The sequence below is a fragment of the Hevea brasiliensis genome, chromosome 8, assembly GCF_030052815.1.
Source record: "Hevea brasiliensis isolate MT/VB/25A 57/8 chromosome 8, ASM3005281v1, whole genome shotgun sequence".
Taxonomy (NCBI): Eukaryota; Viridiplantae; Streptophyta; class Magnoliopsida; order Malpighiales; family Euphorbiaceae; genus Hevea; species Hevea brasiliensis.
In genome coordinates this window covers 59183495-59202120 of record NC_079500.1, presented here as the reverse complement: position 1 = coordinate 59202120, position 18626 = coordinate 59183495, and the positions used below count along the sequence as shown (strand labels likewise).

Sequence of the window (18626 nt, the reverse complement as noted above, 5' to 3'; positions counted from 1 at the left end):
TATGAAATGGCTACAGTGAGGGTGTTACAGATTTAAAATTTTAAATTACTATTTTTGCACCCTTGATGTGTTTTCCTTTCACCTAACCCCCTACAAGAAAATTCGACAATTAGCCTTAGGCCCATAACAACAATCATCACATGCCCATCCGAGCCACTTCCTTTTTGTTCTTTCACTCACTCTTATCCTTTCCTTTCCTTCTTATCTCTAATGTCCCCCTCCCCCCTCACCTAATAGGTGCAGTGTCTCTCCTATCCCCTCCTCTTTTATTGCCACATGAATGTCATTCTCCTCATACCACCGAGAGAGAAATTAAGTGACCTAAGTGATGGAGTGCTTAGCTTATTAAAGAATGGAGAAGCAGCTAGTGTAGTCTTTTCTTTCTTTCATTTTTTTTTTTTTGTTTGGTTCAAGTTGAAAGTGGAATGAATTTGGCAAGAATAAGAATTTTAGAGATCAAATGAGTTTTGCAAGAACAAGACATAAGCTAATTTTTAAGCTTATGAGCATTTAAAATTTTAAGCAATTATTTACTCCTTCGATCCCATAAAGATATAATTATTTTTATTTTCACTTAAATTAATAAAATATAGTTAATATAATTAAAATAATAAATTTTAATTAGTCTTTTTCTAATATATCCCCGAGTCATATTGCTCTATTAAAAATTAAATAACTCATGTTACTAAACTATTATTGGAACAAATAAATTTTACCTTTTCAATGCATAATAATTAGGGGCATATTAGAAAGCTAATAAATTAATTATTATTTCGAAAAAGAAAGTGACCTTTAATTTGGGATATACAAAAATAAATAAATAAACCTATCTTTGTGAGATGGAGGAAGTATTTGGTTAAAGTACAGCTAACACGTTTGATAAAAAGTATCTTATAAGCACAAATATTTATTAAAAATGATATTAAATGAGATATATGACGAAATTTTAAAATTAAGTGAGTAAAATGATAAAATACTTTGTTAAATTAGTTTATGAAAATTAAAATAAAAAGTTGATCCTCTAAATTTATTTTTTAAATTCATAAAATTAATTTTTTAAGACTAAAAATATTACTCTTTCTGTCTCATAAAAATATGCTTATTTTTCTTTTTTATAAGTTGAAAATTGCAGGCCTTTTTCATTTTTGAAATGGTAATTTATTTATTAATTTATTAATATACTCTTATTTAATATACATTAAAAAAATAAAAGTTATGAGTTCTAAAAATAATTCAGAACTCCATCCATCCTATAAATATAAGCTTACTTTTTTTTTTCACATGTCTCAAAATAATAGACCACTTTCATTTTTCAAATAACAATTTATTTATCAACTTCCAAATATGCCCCTATTCAATGTGCATTAAAAAGATAAAATTTATTAGTTTTAATAATATGAGTTATTTAATGTTTAGTGAAATAATATGAGTGAAGGATATATTTAAAAAAATAAATAAAATTTATTATTTTAACTAAATTAAAAAATTTTTCTTCATTCATGTAAAAATAGAAGTAAGCATATATATGTAATATGAATTGTTTAATTTTTAATGAATGGAGGCTACATTAGAAAATGAAAAATTTAATAAATTTTATTACTTTAACTATATTAATTATGGTGGATTCTATGATTACTTGTTTTATTATAAAATAAAATTATTTTATTACAAAAAATAAAATAATTTAACAAAATTTTACAAATCTCATAAATTTTCATAAAATTGATATTTTATTTCATAAAATTATTAATTACAAAAAATTTATTAACTTAAAAATAAAGTTTCTTAATGTAAAAAATAAACACATACATATAATATTATTTTTATTATTAAAAAAATTATAGGAACATATTATCCATTTATTATAATAAATTACATTAAATTAAAATAATTAATTGCATTGCGTATATTTTTCATAATAATTTTTTTATTAAGTTAATAATTTTTTGTAATTAATTATTTTATATAAACACATAAAATAAATTATAAAATTTTATTAAAACGTTTTATTTTCTATAATAAATTAATTTTATTTGTAATAAAATAGAGTAACAATAGAATAGACTATTAATTTCCTTAATCTACAAGGACTTGTGGAATGGAGAGAGAGAGAAAAAAGGTTTGACGATTAGGAAACGAGAAAGCGAGACAAAGGTTCAGTGACAAACCCAAGGTTACAAAGCGCGTTCAGTCTTCTCTTTACCAAAATCACTACTCTCTATCCCAATCTAAACTAAAGAATTTCTAATCAATTGATAAAACGCCAAACAATTGCTGATAGAGATCAATAATGGATTCTCTCAATTCACAGCAACTATCGAAGGTTTGATTTGATACCCTCTCTCTCTTTTATCTGTCGTCGAAGACAAAATCCTTTCTGGGTTTGCCTCTGATTTGTGTTTCCAATCGATGGCCACTGTTATTAAGATCTGTGGATTTACATGCTATAAAATCGTGATATAGTTTGGTGGGTACTGGCTATTTCTAGGGTTTTCGCTTTCGAGTTGCTGGAAAATTGTTCCTGCTGCTTAATTCTGATGTATCAAATTCAACTTGATCAAATACTAAAGGATAGATATATATAGAAAGAGAGCGAGAGATTGCATAATCAATAGAATAAGCTGTCTTCCTGGTAACGAAGAAAGATGCAATCTAGAAGGCATGATGACTACGTGACACTATCTCCATCTTCAAAGCTACATAATCAACGTAGATGTGAAGTAGGACATGACTCTTTTTCAGTATCTCGCCGAGATTTCGTGGATCGGTCTCCTCGCCTGCAGAGGAGTTTAAGTCCTCATAGTAAGATTGATGGGTCTAGAAGGGTATTAATAAGGCAAGGAAGAAGCGGTTCAACTGAAAGGAGGGAGTACAGTTGGCATCTAGGTGCTAGCATGGCTGAAAAGGTCCTCTCTGGTTCGCCCCCTTCTGTACAAAAGCACAGAAAGCCTCACTTTGATGAGGTTGCTGCACGTAGCAAATATGAATATGCTGATGATTTCAATTATGGAGACAGTAAAAGTAATAGACTAAAGCATGTTAATGGGTATGATCATGTTGCTTCTTCTAGAATTTGTAAAGAGAACGATTTTAGTGAAAACAGGTTTCCGGGTAATGATGGGCATGCGATAATGGGGCAGAAGTTGGTGCCCATGGAAGGTGGAATTATAAGAGGGTTGCATCATGGACCTCCAGATTTCATTCCTGCCCCAAGTTATGGGAAAACTGGTGAGCGTCTACAGTTGCAATCCCGGCAAATGGATATGAACCAGTTTGAGAATGAGAAACTTGGGTATCTGCAGCCTATATCCCCAGATAAGATACCACTAATGGGATTACACAAAGGGGAAAAACCTATGTTTTGCTTGAGGGAGAATTCATACACAACAAACCCAGCTTATCTCTCTAAGGGTTTTGGGACCTCTAATTTCAAAGATTTTGCTGGCACATCTTCAGGTGTCTCAAGGGGTGCGTTTCCGAGTTCTTACAGGGAAGGTGTGCCCCTGTCTGCTTCTGATGAATATCCAAGGAACATTATGAAACTCACAGAACCTGTGGATTTAAGCACAAATGGTCAAAGGTCAGCTGTAGATTTAAGAAATGTAGAAACTGGTAAGAGAATTCTGACAAGTTATCCTTATGTTGCCCCTAGCCCAAACAGAACAGAACATGATGATTACCTTTACCCTAAATCACAGGGATTAGTGAATGAAGACATTGCCTATCCATCTGATGAATTCTACAAAAGGATGCCACCATGCACTCAGTTAGATCATGAGCTAGCTCGAGCAGATTTTGAGTATGGAGAATTGTCAAGAATGAGTATTATGTGCCCTATCGAAGAAAAGACTGATCCAATGCCAGATTCATACAGAAAAAGGAAAAATAACAGTACATGGGACCATGCTATACGCAAGCAGGCAGCTATGGGGGGCCTTGGCACAAGTAGAATATCATATGCACCAAAGCATAGTGGGGAATATTTGGGTTCTGAATATTCTCGAGTTGAATTTGGAAGGAGAGTCTCACAAGATAGCGAAGTATCTCATTTGGATGTAACACAGGATCAACAAACCTCACATTTGAGATCAAATTATGGATTTGGAAGAGATGCAGGTCCTCAGTTTGAAAAAGAAAGATTAGTGGATCCTGTTATGTCCATGTATGACTTGCATGTGCAGAAATTTTCTGTCAAAAGGCAGAGAATGGAGGAGCTTGCCATATATGAACCATCTAATAAATTGCTCAAAAGAAATTACAGTGTGAAGGAAGATTTAAATAGTTGTGATCCAAGAGCCATTGTGTCAAGCAAACGGTATGCATCTCTAGAATACAAGGATGCATATGACAGTGGTGAGGAATGGATTGAGGAAAATCTAAATTCTTTACATCCATCTAGGACTCAGAGGTTTGACCACAATGCATACAGAAAGGCTAAGAGGACATATGATGGGCAAGACCATGATGGAGATTTTGCCTCTGAAGACTGGTTGTCTTCTCAAGATTCTTTGGCGCATTCACGAAAGCAATCCATTAGATATTATAAACCAAGTGTTAAATATATGAAGGGTCATCCAAAATCTGGTTCTTTAAGCTGGTATAACTCACATCAGACTGATAAAAGAAGTGGAATTTACAGAAAGCACAAAACTTGGAAAAGAAATGAAGAATATGATGAGGCTGAACGGGCAAATGATGATGATCCATCAGAAGATTGGGTGAATATGGCAGACTCTGAGCCATGTGAGGATTCTGTGGAATTTAAGCAACTGGTTCATCAAGCCTTTTTAGATTATTCTAAGAAATTGAATTTGAGCTTGGCGGTTCGAAGAAGATACAAGGAGCAAGGAAAAGCTGGTAGTTTGTTCTGCATTGTATGTGGCAGAAGGTCTGTTTTCTCTCCTGTGTGTACCCTTTAAAAGTGGAACACATTTTCATATTTAATTCTGGAGTTCCTAGTTATACTCTTACAGTAGCTAACAGGTGAGTAATTATTAACTTAGAAATTTGTTGGTCGAGTTCCATATGGATTCTATTACGGCTACTTATGTTCGTGGATTTCATGGTGGGTTCTGGTATCAATCATGCAAGGTGGAGCAAGAGCTTTTGGTGAATTCCAAGTTACATATAAATGACATATTGATGAAACTTTCAAGTGCTTTTATGACATAAATTATGCTTCAAATGACACATGATTTTCTTTATCCATCTTCTATTGTAATTTTTATTGTTGGAATATAACTATCACTTAGTGAGAGGTCGCTGATCTGGTGATTTGGGTTTACAGTTTCATTCCTAATGTAGCTATGAATAATTATATATAGATTTCATGGAGCAAGTTTTAATCTATAGAGTTATTTTAACCAATCTGCATTGGAATTAGGTCCCTTGTTCTTCAAGACTATCTTGTAGTAAACTTGTGAATCCTTTTGAAAAGAGATATCTGCCTTGTGTAGGTTAATTGTTGTGGCTTTTGAGTAGCGGGAGCCTTTGATGGAGTTTGAGTTCCATAACATTTGAACTACTAATGGGATTATATTATAGCTAGTACATTTTTGTTGCTGGGATGTCATTGTGCAGCTAGGAGAAGTGAAGGACAAAAGTTAGACTGGATGTTTGGGGTGGGTATATTACACAATGGGACTATTGTTGTGGACAGGTTAGAAAGCTATTATTAAGGTAGCAGTTCAATCCAAGATCCTGCATTATATTAGATAGCAGTTGAATTTGATTCCCTTTTTTTTGGTCTTGAAATGCTGTGTTTTTCATCATGATCTGAACATATATTTATGTGGACTTGATGAACATATGACAATTTTTATAGTTTAATATTGATAGCACTGATAAAGCTTCCTTCCTTACTTGTCTAGATGGATGTGGTGATTTTTTATCAATTTACTTTTACTGTTAATGATTATAGGTTTTGCTCCATTTTTAAATGTTTGTATGTGTGTACTTTTACAGCTCATCAAGGGATTTCATGGACACTCAACGCTTGGTAACACATGCTTTCATGTCTTACAAGTATGGGTTGAGAGCCCAGCACCTGGGTCTTCATAAAGCAATATGCGTTTTGATGGGGTGGAATACTTATGTGTCTTGTGATACGAGAACTTGGGTTCCAGATGTCTTGTCTAGTGCAGAAGCTTGGGCTCAGAAGGAGGATCTGGTTATCTGGCCTCCACTTGTTATCATCCACAATATCTCTATGTCAAATGTCAATCCAGATCAACAGAAGGTTGTGCCTATTGAAGGGGTAGAAGCTTTTCTTAGAGGTTAGTAACAACTTTTTTTGGTATATTGGAAATTCAGGTGAGTAACTTCAACGATCAATTATTTAATATACTTGTGCCAAAATTGGTATTTGAGTAGAAATTGCATGTAAAAGCATTCTTTCTAAGTTGGAAAAATATTATAAATTTAGTCATTGAACATGAGGAGAATATAAAAAGCATATATGTTTGAAATCTTTGTTCAGTTTTTGTATCAGTGGCAGTATTTAGGATGCTTAAAATTGGATTTGTAAATATGTGAATTTTTGGCTCAACAATGAGGCTTTACTAAAATTTTCTTGCATCATCGCTAATCTATCCTAATATCTGTGGTTCTCTTGATGATGATAGGTAAAGGTTTTGTTGGGGGAAAAATCAAGGTATGCCTAGGTAAACCTGCTGACCAAAGTGTTATGTTGATAAAGTTTTTGGGCACCTTCACTGGACTTGGAAATGCAGAGAGACTTCATGAATATTTTGCTGAGAAAAAACGCGGGAGAGAAGAATTTGAACGCAAAACATCCAATGCTAACAAAAGCAGCAATGGTTTTGAAGCAGAAATACAGGGAGACATGTTGGAGGATCGCCTACTATATGGATACATGGGGGTTGTGGATGACTTGGACAAACTTGATTTTAATACCAAGAAGTGGATCTCGGTGAAGAGCAAGAAGGATATTCAAGATCTGGAGAATGATCCTGTTAAAACTGATGATAGATAGCCATCTCAATATTGCAATTAAGGGAGCGAAGAGGGCTCTGCCCTGCTCCATCCAGGCACTAAAATTTCCAAGGATCCCCTGCTCCACCTCCTTCAGGTTGGAATACTGGCTCTGCCAGCCATTGACAGTTACTAATTTGTAAGTCATGGAAGTAACACATGCTACGGATCAAGGAAGATGGAGAAAAGCATTTGGTGATTAAGCTTAAAATTTTGTGCAAGATTTTGCTTTATCTTTTTCGCACTGGGCATTTTAGCCAGATAGTACATGAAGCTATGTACACAGATTTAAATTCCAAGTATCTCTTATGATCTTAGCTTACAAATGTAACATGTGTTATTACCCACTCGGTGCTCTACCTCTCTCTCTCTCTCTCTCCCTTTATATATATATATATATATATATATATATATATATATATATATATATCCCAACGGCTGCATGACATGAAAATTATTTGGCACATTCTGTTTTCTTCGTGTACAGTGAATTGTACTCGTTTGATTGATAAGTCTTGAGTTTAGAGAAGCTAATTAGGTTTTGCTTGATTCAAACTTTTTATTTTTTAGAAAATTTATTTCTCATGAAGCAATTTACTTATAAGTAAATTTCTTCTTAGGAAGTGAAAAAAAATTACTTTCTGAAATAAAATGGTAATCAGATAAGAAAAATTTTCACACGTAACTCGATGTTTCTTAACTATGTTATCTTCAACTAAATAACACATTTGCAGCTGGAATAATCATACAGCAATTTCATTTTTTCAAAAAATCTATTTGGTATTGTCCAGTATTATTGTTCGAAATGTTATTAATAAAATCTCTTTAAATATGTTAAGCATATTAAAAATTAATTTGAAGTTAAATTTGACATCAAATAAAATTTATGACTAAGTATTGATAGGTTTTTGATAGAAATTTTTATTAGTAATTTATTTTTAATAATATTTTTATATTGATTATTTATTGCTAATTTATTTTTATTAATAATTTATTTTTTCAATAATTTTATTATAATATATTTATGATAATTTTTTATTGTAATTTTAATTAATTTTTTAATGATATTTTTTAAGTATTTTTAGTAATTTATTATTTTATTTGAAATTTATTTTTTTAATTTTTTTAAATTAGCAATGAAAATTGTGATTGCTAAATAGTAGAGTTGCTTATCAGCAACAAAATGTAATTCGTTGGTTGTATTTTTTTTTTTTTTTAATTAGCAATAGGAGTAAGATTTTATTGTTATTCTAATTATCAATGAGCAATTTAGTTAAAATAAATTAGCAATAGAATTTTTTTCGTTGATTAAATAAATTAACAATAAATTTTTTTAATTAATAACGGAAAAATTCGTTGCTATTTTTTTTTTTTTTTATTGAACACTCCTTAACCATAGTTTGGTTACAAAATACCCATCATTTCAAGTTTTTTTCTAAATTTGTTCTCTAATATGGACTTCGGCTAATCCCACAACCCTTTTAGGATAGTTGCATTGTATGTTTTTTATATTCAGTTGTATATATTTATAATTTAATATTTTTATATATTATTTTTTATTTATTTTTTATATGATATAATAATATTATAATATATTAATTATTATTATAATAATATATATACATTTATCATTTTCAGATTAAGTTAATAAAAATAAAAGTATATTAAAACAAATAAAAAATTATAGAAGTAAAATTTATAATAAAAAATTTATTATTATAATATAATTTTATAATTATAATTATTTTATAAATATATAACTTTAACTATTTATTATTTTGTTAGTTCGTAGGTGCTGAATTTATCAAGATTAATTAATTTTTACTATTTTATAATTTTTGTATAAACATAATAATAAATTTAATTTAATTTGATATAATTTCATATAATATTGTTTCTTTTAATATTTTTTTATTTTTTAATTTTATTTGATAAAATTAATTGTTCACATCCATATCAATAAGTATCAATATTATTAATTTTTATTTGATATATACACATCCATATTAATAAGTATCAATATTATTAATTTTTATTTGATATATAATATTTTATATAATTTTATATTTTTTTATGATATAGAGAAAAACTTTAAAAATAAGATTGAAAAATATATTAGTATTAACAAATTATTTATAAATAATAAATTAATAACTAAAATGTTCTTTTGAATAAAAAATAAAAAAAAATCGATGCTAATAGAATAAAAAACATTAGGATTAATATATTATTATTGTTAATTGAAATGATTATAGGAAAAAAAATATAGATAATTATTCGATTTACGGTAAAATATTTTATCAAATTTTTTTCTATTCGATTTACAGCAAAATATTTTAGCAAATTTTTTTCGTATATATAATTTATTTTTTTTATACTTTGTATGTAATTGTATATTATTTAAAACTTCTAGATACATATAATTTTAATATATATCATATACTAATTAAATAATTTTTATAAATCAACGAATATAAATTTTTTGTCTGTTGTTATATATATATATATATATATATATATATATATATATATATATATATATATATATATATATATATAAAGTATATTTATTAGTAGTATTTATATAAGATTTATAAATTCAATTTTAATTAAAATTAATTCACATATTAATGTAATAATTAAGAATTTTAGAAATATATATATATATATATATAATTAAAAAAATATAAATTTATTTTATATGAAATCTTTTTTTATGAACTTATATGAAATTAAATTAAATAAAAATTTCAAAAACATTAATAAAAAAATTCATACGTTTTGCCTACAAAAATTAATTTTTTCTTGTTCTTATACGTAAATTTAAATATAATTATATTAAAATAATTTTATATAAATAATTAAAAAATAAAAATAAAAATTTATTAGAATTTATTAAAAAAGTTATTTATATAAACTTTAAAATTATATAGATAAATAAATTTTAAATTCCAAAAATTTTAAATCTATATAAATTCTAAAATTAAATTAAATATTAAAAAATATAATTACAAATACAACAACAAAGAGTAATTTGATCAAAACAATATTCTCCTTTACGCATTTATGTATTATATAGAAAATGTAAACCAACACGGTCAATACTCTAATGTGCTTGTTAAGTCACTTTTGACGTTAAAACCCATTTTTTCGCATAGCCACTCGGTTTCTTAGTTTTAACTATCAAGATATTTTAGATTGTGGAAAAAACACTACTCATATCTTTCCATGTTTAGTCATAGGTTTTCATTATTGGACTCACCTTACAGTCCAATCATGCGAATGCATACTACTAAAATTGAATAAATATTGGTGTCTGCACTGCACCTCCAATCTAACCTTCGCATTTCTACCATCGTTGTGAGAAGTTCTCAGTTTCAGTTCAAGATATACCTAGAAACTAGAATTGAATTGAAATTTCAGTATAATTCTGATTTAAATCTTTTATTTTTTAATTCTAGTTTAATTTGATTCATAATACTTTGATTTTGATTTATTTTGGTATGATTTCGGTTTTGATTTTAAATCTTGAAATGATTTTATACAATTATTTTTTTTATTGAATGATATTTTTAAACTTCATTCGCAATTTTGTATTGTCTACATTAATGATAAGGAAAAGTACACTTTTACTTTTAATATTTTGTTACAATTAAAGACATAAACTTTAATGCTATTAGTATTTTAAAGACAAATTACTAACGATATTAAATAATATTGATCAGGCATGTTAATGTCAACCTATGTGATATGGCGCTGACATAATTCGTTATCATGGTGCCATGTATGTCATGGCACTAACATGGTGGCATATATTGTGTAGAGCTGATATGGCAGTGCCACATCAGCTCTATATCAATAATTTTGTGCAAATATTAATTGTTATATAAGTGCAAAAGGTGAAAGTAATTGCAAAAAAAAGAAAAAAAAAATTCAAGTCTTCAATGCTAAAAGCACAAAATTTTTAAAAGTACATGAAAAAATAAGGGGGAGAGAGAGAGAGAAAGAGACACAAATAGGAAGAGAGAGAGAGAGAGAGAGAGAGAAAGAGAGGCATCAGAGAGAGAATGGGAGATAAGGAGATAGGAATGTGAGAGTCACTCTATCTCTCTTTCTATTTGCCTCCATTTCTCCCTCTATCTGTTAATTTTTATCTAGCTCTCCCTTCTCTCTTTCACTCAAAGAAAAAAAAAAATTGGAAAGAAAAAGAGAGAGGGAGGCAAATAGGAAGAGAGAAAGGCATGGGAGAGGGAGAGAGAGACAGACAAAGAGACAAAGTGAGAGAGATATAGAGAGAAATAAAGAAAGACATAATAACTTTGTAATAACCCGCCTCTTCGAGATGGCAATGACTACATAGAGAATGCTGCGGTAAAAGGACCGGGGCGTTATAGACTTTCTCATGCCTCAATCTATTAAATTTTTATCCAACTCTCCCTTCTTTCTTTCACTTCAATTAACTGATAAATAATAAATTAAGTGAGAAAGAGACAGAAAGAGGCAAATAGGAATAAAGAAAGGCATGAGAGAGAGACAGACGGACAGAGAAACAAAGTAAGAGAAATATGAAGGGAAAAAAAGAGAGAGAGAGAGAAAAAAAGAGAGAGAGTGTGACTATCGCATCTCTCTCTCTTTCCCTCTCTCTTTCTTTCCCTCTTTCTCTCATTATGTCTCCCTTTTGAAATTTTCACGCTTTTAGAATTTAAAACATTAACTTTGTTTTTTGTACAATTCAAGATATGTATTACTTTTTTACACGAGTGACAATGAAATTTGGCATAAAATTGTTGATGTGGTGATGACATGGCACTGCTACCAAGTCAATATGCCACATCAACGCTACGTCATACATAGTGTCACGTCATACATGGTGCTGACATTTGCATACCACATTAATGCCATTTAACATTGGTAGCAATTTATCTTGAAAGTGCTAATGGTACTAAATTCATATCCTTAATTACAACAAAATAAAATCTATATTCTCAATGTTAAAAATACCAAAATTAAAAAAAAAAAAACTAAAGTATACTTTTCCCTTAATAATGTTCTTATTTACTCTTTTAGGATTGAACAATTCTTATGGTTTTTTTTTTTTTTTTTATCAGATCATTCTTATGGTTAATTGTTTCCAAATCTAAAACGTTGTGTTTTTCAAACAAAAATAAGACTTTTAGGACATTATATTACACAAGGTACAATTACCATGATCAAAATATCTATACAATTTGTTGACGTATTTCTTATAAAATATTAGAACAAAAATAATTACATAGATTTCTTGACAGTTTCAATCATGTCCTAGAATTTCACCCATTTTTAAATAATTTATGCAAACCTCGCATTATAAACTACAAATTCTTGTTCCGACAAAGCAACATATGAAATTAGCGTAACAAATTCCTGCTTTTTCTAAATTGTTCGAACAGATGCACCTGATATCAAACTTGTAATCCAAACACAAGTTCATTTTTAAAATTTTTTTTATCACTCGAGCTATTAAAGTGATCAGCTGCAAAATTTTCCTCTCTCTCTCTCTCTCCCTCTCTCTATATATATATTCTCCCCGTTTTACACCCAAGCAAATCAACCAAGTCCCATCGTAAAAACATTGGGTGTAATAATAATAATAATAATAATAATAATACAGAATGCACATACAATTAGAAAAAAAAAAAAAATCTGTACAAAATTACAATACTTTCTGCAACGGTTGTCCTCCAGGCTTCAAAAACATCTGTGAGGCCATCATCCTTCCGGTAATAATAACTGGCCATCTCAAGAAGTATTATATATAACCATGCCCGTCAATCAAAGAAGTCTTGGACAGCCATATCCGTTGAATTGGCTATGTGGGCACCTTCGGCAATTGTGAGTGCCATTTTAGCTTGGTAAATTGCCAAATCCGCATTCTCCATAAGAATTTGAGCCCATCGGCGTTTAAGAATAGCTGATTCCATAGATCTCTTTGCTGCAGTTCTAGCTGCTTCTAATTTACGCAAAGCATTACGTTCTGTCAAAGCATCATGATCAGCAGCCATTGCTGCACAGCAATAGAAGATGAGATTAGTCTCAACAAGAGCAAAAACATAAATAACCACAAACAAGATGAATCAGCCAAAAAGACCATAATGACGATACAGGACACATTCAAGTTGGTAGTAATTAGAAATTATTTAAAAATATAAGCAGAACTTACCTTGCAACAGATTAGGCTGCTTGCCTCTTCCAAATTGGCTGGCCTGTCGCTTAAATGACCTTCTTTTACGTAAAACAGGTTTTGGAATCAGTGGAGCTTTCTTTTCTTGATGTCCCTGTTATAAAGGAGAATGAGGGAGGGAGAATTGTAAACCTTCAACATAGAATGCTTACTATCTGGAAAGCACATAACACAACTCTATATCCCCAAAACAGAATATTGCTACAAAATATGCGGGCAAATCAAGAGTTTCTCCCACATCAGTAGTTTTGGGTCATATGGTCCCATCACAGTCGTCTGTTTATCACAAGTTAGCAAAACAGAAGACAAGTAAAATTTGAGCAACTCAGTTTTGAGCCATCAGATTGTATCTTGTTACATAATCCATGCAGAATTCACTGTCACCACATTGCTAGATCATTTTAAATTGTATTCTCTTAGCAACACAAAAACACACATGGCATGGGGCCCTTAAATTCAAGTACAACTCTCTACTTTTCATAGCATGCTTGATCCTGTTTCCACACAATCATCAAATGGATTGACAATTTCGTAAAATTTTGTTAATGAAGCTCCTTCAGTTTGTGCTTGAAAATTTGAGTAATTACAAGCTATCACATTAATTACACTATTCTTTAAAACATAGTAGACAGAGGCAGAGAGAAGGAAGGAGATGACAACATTGCATCAAGCAAAACATAAGTCTGTGAAATTTCTATTAAGATATAATCATCAAAATTTACATGTTATATTAGCTTAAAACAAACAAAAAAATATATATATATGATTGTTATGACTAATTGTTATGATCATCCACAATAATACAATTGAAAAACTGGCGAGAAACAATTTGATATTCCATAAACTCCTGCAACACTACTGTACACCAGGAAAATGAAATAAAAATGTTGCCAATACATCAGATATCTGAGACATGATGAAACTTTTACCTGAAAAACCCTAAGCAGTGCTAATCGTCTCTGCTTCCGTTTTCTCATCCAATAACCATACACAGCTTCAACTTCTTCTCTCCTTCCCAAATCTATACAAAGATTTATAGCCGCTTGCTCATCAGCAAAATCATCTGGACTGCAATAAAAAGCCTTCTCAAAGGCATCAATCATTAGCTCAAAAGCATCCTCTGAAAGATGCTCTTGGTGCTTATTTTCAACAAATAATTCATTACTGAACTTTTTTAGCCATTCCTCATCTTCAGAATCCATGTCATAAATTGCAGTCCTCCTAGCCAGAGCTCTAGCTACCTCATCATTGTTTAAAGAAATGTAAGCATCTGGTCTAAAATAGGGCATAATGTTGCTATCTTCATATCCAAAAACTTCACATACTCCAGGCACAGGGATGGCCTTACAAACAGGAGCTGGCACATTGTGATCAGAAGATTCCCTATAAAGATCCTTGAATATGAGCCAGTCCTGTCGATTAGGAAACTCTAATCTCCAATTATCATCCCCAGTCCATATTATATCATGAGTAATACGATTGGAAGAACAAGGTCTCATACTCTTTTGTGCCAAGTGCGTGTACCTGGTCAGCCCATCTTTCTTCACTAAAAGCAACCATTCTTTTGAATCAGAGATTTCTAATGTGACAGTGGCCCCTTCAATCCTGTAACATCTGTCTGATTCAATAACCAGTACATTTGCAGAGCAGCTTGATGAGTCCATGGCCTGAGTTACTTCAACCACACTAGAACTTATTTTGCTGAGGTTTGCTGCAGCACTACTCCGCAATGAACTCCTAAGCTTGTTCTTATACACCACAGAAGAAAAAGGGATACCATTTTTCCTACTACTTATTAGATCTGAAACTAAAGCACCATTATCCTTGTGTGGATTTCTAGCTCTCCTCCTCCTAAGTGAAGTCCTCCTCTTTTGAATACTACGAGAATATAGGCCATTTCTGTATTGGTTGCTGCAGCCAGCAAATTTGGAAGCTCTCACAGATGGATGTAACACCACCTTATTTCCAGAATTACCAGTCTCTGGCACTGTGTCAGTCTTCACAAGGCCGCATGAATGATCTTCACTTAGGCACTCTTCATCACATGACTCCTCATCCAGTGAGGTATTTACAGGTACAAAAGACAGACACTTAACCCTAAGCAGCAAACTGAGATGCATATATACAAAACAGAAAGGAACTGCAGAAAAATCCAAAGAAAATATAGGCACTGTACACCTAGCCCCAAAAATCTTGCAAAATCCAGTTCTATTAGCAGTTGTATCCTGAGAAAAATTTAGGAAAACAAAAACGAAAAGATAAGTTGACATATTGAACAACGATAAAACTCAGAATGGAGCCTCAAGTAATCATGTAATTAAAAGCTGCTTTATACAAACTTCAAATGTTTAACAAAAAGTAAACTAATAGCATATTTCTAAGGAGTAATACAAATTATTGATTTCACAAATAAAAACAAAATCAAATTTTTCATCCTTCATAAGATTTGCAAAAAAGAATCTACTTTCATAATTAGTTGGGGGTAAGTAGACTAAGGAACTAGCATTTTCCGGGTAGTGCAAAAAAATTCTCTCATATTTGAATTGTATTATCAAACCATCTTCCAGAGAAATAGGAAGTACTTGCCTAGAAGACTTGGCAAGTTACACTTCTTAGTTAAGTGCAATATAATTTACCAATTTTTCTATATTATGGACATTATTGTCTTTTATAATATAGCAGGACATTTTCTTCCAAACACATTTAATTTATATCATAATTTCCCTGAAAGTGTACTTCCAAGAAAGTATTCTTCCCGGAAGAAGATCATTTGAACACCAAACGAGGCAGTGTAAAAACCACCAGAAATACAAAGCCAGCTGCAAAAGAATCGGACGCATACCTCAACAAAACTAATTCCATTTGAAGCAAAAGCAGTGCTAACCGGCTCAGTCGACAAGAAAGCTGTAAGCTTAGAAAACCTCAAACTAGCCCTCCTAACATACCCAAAAACCAAATTCAAAAAAGCAGTTAACCCACCACCGCAAGAACTCTCAACAACAATAAGAAGCCCCAGCTCGAATTGTTCCCCTTGCTTCCTTCGCTGCCTTCGCGAAAACTGAATCCCATACATTTTACTCTCCGAAGTGTTCTGACTTTCTACACCCATTTTCTTTCTTTTTCTACTATAAACCACCCCAAACATCTTTTTCTCAGTATCTTTCAAATTCCCATGATTCACTCTCTTGGGCGTTCGAGTATCAACTGCAGGCGCTTCTTGCTTCAATTTAGAATCATGGGTCCATCCTTGTTCTTTGTACTTGAAAGAACTATGGTTATGGTAATTCCTGTTAGTGGCGGTGGATTTAATCATGGTGTGCAACCACTCGTCCCCATCGTTGGCTCTCCTGAACCTGGCGTCACCTGATCCCGGCCAGAATCGCCGACCAGAGCGCAAAACCCGGGCCCCATCTACGACCTTCACCACCCCAAACACCCTAGTGGTACGACGCATCCCCACCGACGGCATTATTACCGCTTGGTTCCTCCTCGGTCCTACACGAGGCTCGATCTTCCCACCTCCCACTCACCAAGTCACCCAGTTACCTTCCGATTCGACTCACCAATTTCCTAGTCAGAAACACGAGTCTCCTAACAGACAAAGATAAAAAAAAAAAAAACCGAGTTGGCCAACCGTGCACGACTCTTCTACCGCAAAGAAACACACAGGGAAGGAGGAATCGCCATCGAACATGCCATTTGCTCAGATCTAATAACAACAACTCACCGAGTCAAAAAGAAACACATTCAGACCCCATAATTAAAAGTAAACAGTAGACATGGTACAAGGAACCCATCAAGAATCGGACTCAGATTAACAGAAATCCCAAAAAACCCAGCAACGCAAAAACCGAAAATCCCACGATTCTTCACGACTAAAGGATAAAGAAAGAAATCTAAAAAACTAAGATCTAGGCTCTCTCTCTCTCTCTCTCTCTCTCTCTCTCTCTCTCTATAGAGAGAGAAGATCGTAAGGACTCTAACGCGTTTCACGTAAATCTTGATGGAGTCTTTGTAGTTGCAGAAAGAGAGGGGAAATAGCGTGAAGCTAGCTATCTCTCTCGTAGAGGCTAGGGTTTATGATAAAAACCACCGGAGGCAGAAAATAGGGTAACCACTTAGCCGAGTGATCTCAGCTGTTGGATTAAAGAACGGACGGTCAGATTTGATTCGCGAATACGAATCATGCGGATCAGTTCGGGTTGATTCGGTGGATCCAATGACCCGAGAAACCTTTTGGCGCTCTATTTCCTCCTCTCCAATTGTGCGTGCGAGAGGAGAAATTGAGAAAAAGATTTTTAATATTTTACAGGCCAGCGGATATTTTTGGATTCGCGGTTCAGTGAAATGACTCAAATGCGTTTCTTTTGATGACATGGGAGAAGAGAGGGAAATGGCAATTTTTGAGGTTGAGGTGGGGTTTTAAGGTACCTCACGGTAAGGATTTCTCCCGTAAATTTGGAACTTAAGGTAAAAAGGGTTATTTACAGCTGTAAATCATTGAAGAGGTAGAAGGAAACGCAAGGGGGTAAATAGCTACTCGATTGTATCCATAAATCTTCAAGGTAAAAAAATTTGCTATTTTGTATCTTCATCTTGTTAAAATTAATGATTTAGGGGTATTTAATTCACTTATTGAGTGTAACTGATAGTTAATAGATACTCAAATAAATAAATTAGAGTATTTGATAAGTTTAAAAAAATAAAATCGATAGTTGATAAGTAACTGATATGGTACCCATCAGTTGCAGTTTATATTACTTATTAGCTGATAACATTCGTTTTATTTTTTATTTTGATTATTGTATCTTTTTTTATTTAACTTAAAAATTATTATTATTAATATTTTTATCTTTTTTATTTATAATTTTAATATTTTAATTAACTTATTTCAACTTTGTTAGAATATTTTTTTATTAATAATATAAAATATAAAATATAAAATATTTTTTTATATAAATACTTAAATTTAATTATAAATTTTTTTATTAACAATAATAATTATTTTATTATTTTATCTATATTTTTAAAGTTATTTTTTTAAAAATAATTATTTTCTAATTTCAATAATAAAATAAATGATATTATACGATAGATTAATAATTATATATTTATTTTAATAAATTAATAAATAATATAATATATTAATTTAATAATTATATATTTAATTTAATAATAAAATAAATAATATAATATAATAAATTTATAATTTTATATTTATTTAAATAATAAAATAAATTATATGATATATGCCCTTATTATTCATTTCACATATCAACAAAAACAGCTAAATATAGTTTTACCAAACACTTAACATAAATCAGCTATCAGTTATCAGCTAACAGTAACAGTTATCAGCTAACAGCTATCAGCTGTATTCAACAGTTAAACCAAACAGGCTCTTAGTATTGTT

The 18626-nt window shown here is 31.2% G+C and overlaps 2 protein-coding genes across 2 annotated transcripts; one reads left to right on the top strand and one right to left on the bottom strand.

Moving 5' to 3' along the window:
* Nucleotides 1–2077: 2077 nt before the first annotated feature.
* On the top strand, nucleotides 2078–7340 carry LOC110670983 (uncharacterized). The gene is made up of 3 exons (XM_058151570.1): nucleotides 2078–4888; nucleotides 5965–6275; nucleotides 6624–7340. Exons 1-3 carry the CDS (start codon nucleotides 2646–2648, stop codon nucleotides 6992–6994), a joined length of 2925 nt encoding a protein of 974 aa, XP_058007553.1. The 5' UTR covers nucleotides 2078–2645; the 3' UTR covers nucleotides 6995–7340.
* Nucleotides 7341–12596: 5256 nt separating this feature from the next.
* Nucleotides 12597–17823, bottom strand: LOC110670984 (uncharacterized). The gene is made up of 4 exons (XM_021833321.2): nucleotides 16056–17823; nucleotides 14143–15438; nucleotides 13193–13307; nucleotides 12597–13036 (listed from the first exon to the last, which is right to left on the bottom strand). The coding sequence occupies exons 1-4, from the start codon at nucleotides 16680–16682 to the stop codon at nucleotides 12801–12803; spliced, it is 2274 nt and encodes a 757-aa protein (XP_021689013.2). The 5' UTR covers nucleotides 16683–17823; the 3' UTR covers nucleotides 12597–12800.
* Nucleotides 17824–18626: the final 803 nt, after the last annotated feature.

Excerpts from the sequence above, each read along its gene's own strand:
- LOC110670983 (XM_058151570.1), top strand. The coding sequence starts at position 2,646 with ATGCAATCTAGAAGGCATGATGACTACGTGACACTATCTCCATCTTCA. Across the intron at positions 4,889-5,964 it reads TGCATTGTATGTGGCAGAAG|CTCATCAAGGGATTTCATGG; the intron begins GTCTGTTTTCTC and ends GTACTTTTACAG. Across the intron at positions 6,276-6,623 it reads GGTAGAAGCTTTTCTTAGAG|GTAAAGGTTTTGTTGGGGGA; the intron begins GTTAGTAACAAC and ends TGATGATGATAG.
- LOC110670984 (XM_021833321.2), bottom strand. The coding sequence starts at position 16,682 with ATGCCGTCGGTGGGGATGCGTCGTACCACTAGGGTGTTTGGGGTGGTG. Across the intron at positions 15,439-16,055 it reads ATGGAATTAGTTTTGTTGAG|GATACAACTGCTAATAGAAC; the intron begins GTATGCGTCCGA and ends AATTTTTCTCAG. Across the intron at positions 13,308-14,142 it reads CACTGCTTAGGGTTTTTCAG|GGACATCAAGAAAAGAAAGC; the intron begins GTAAAAGTTTCA and ends CCTTTATAACAG.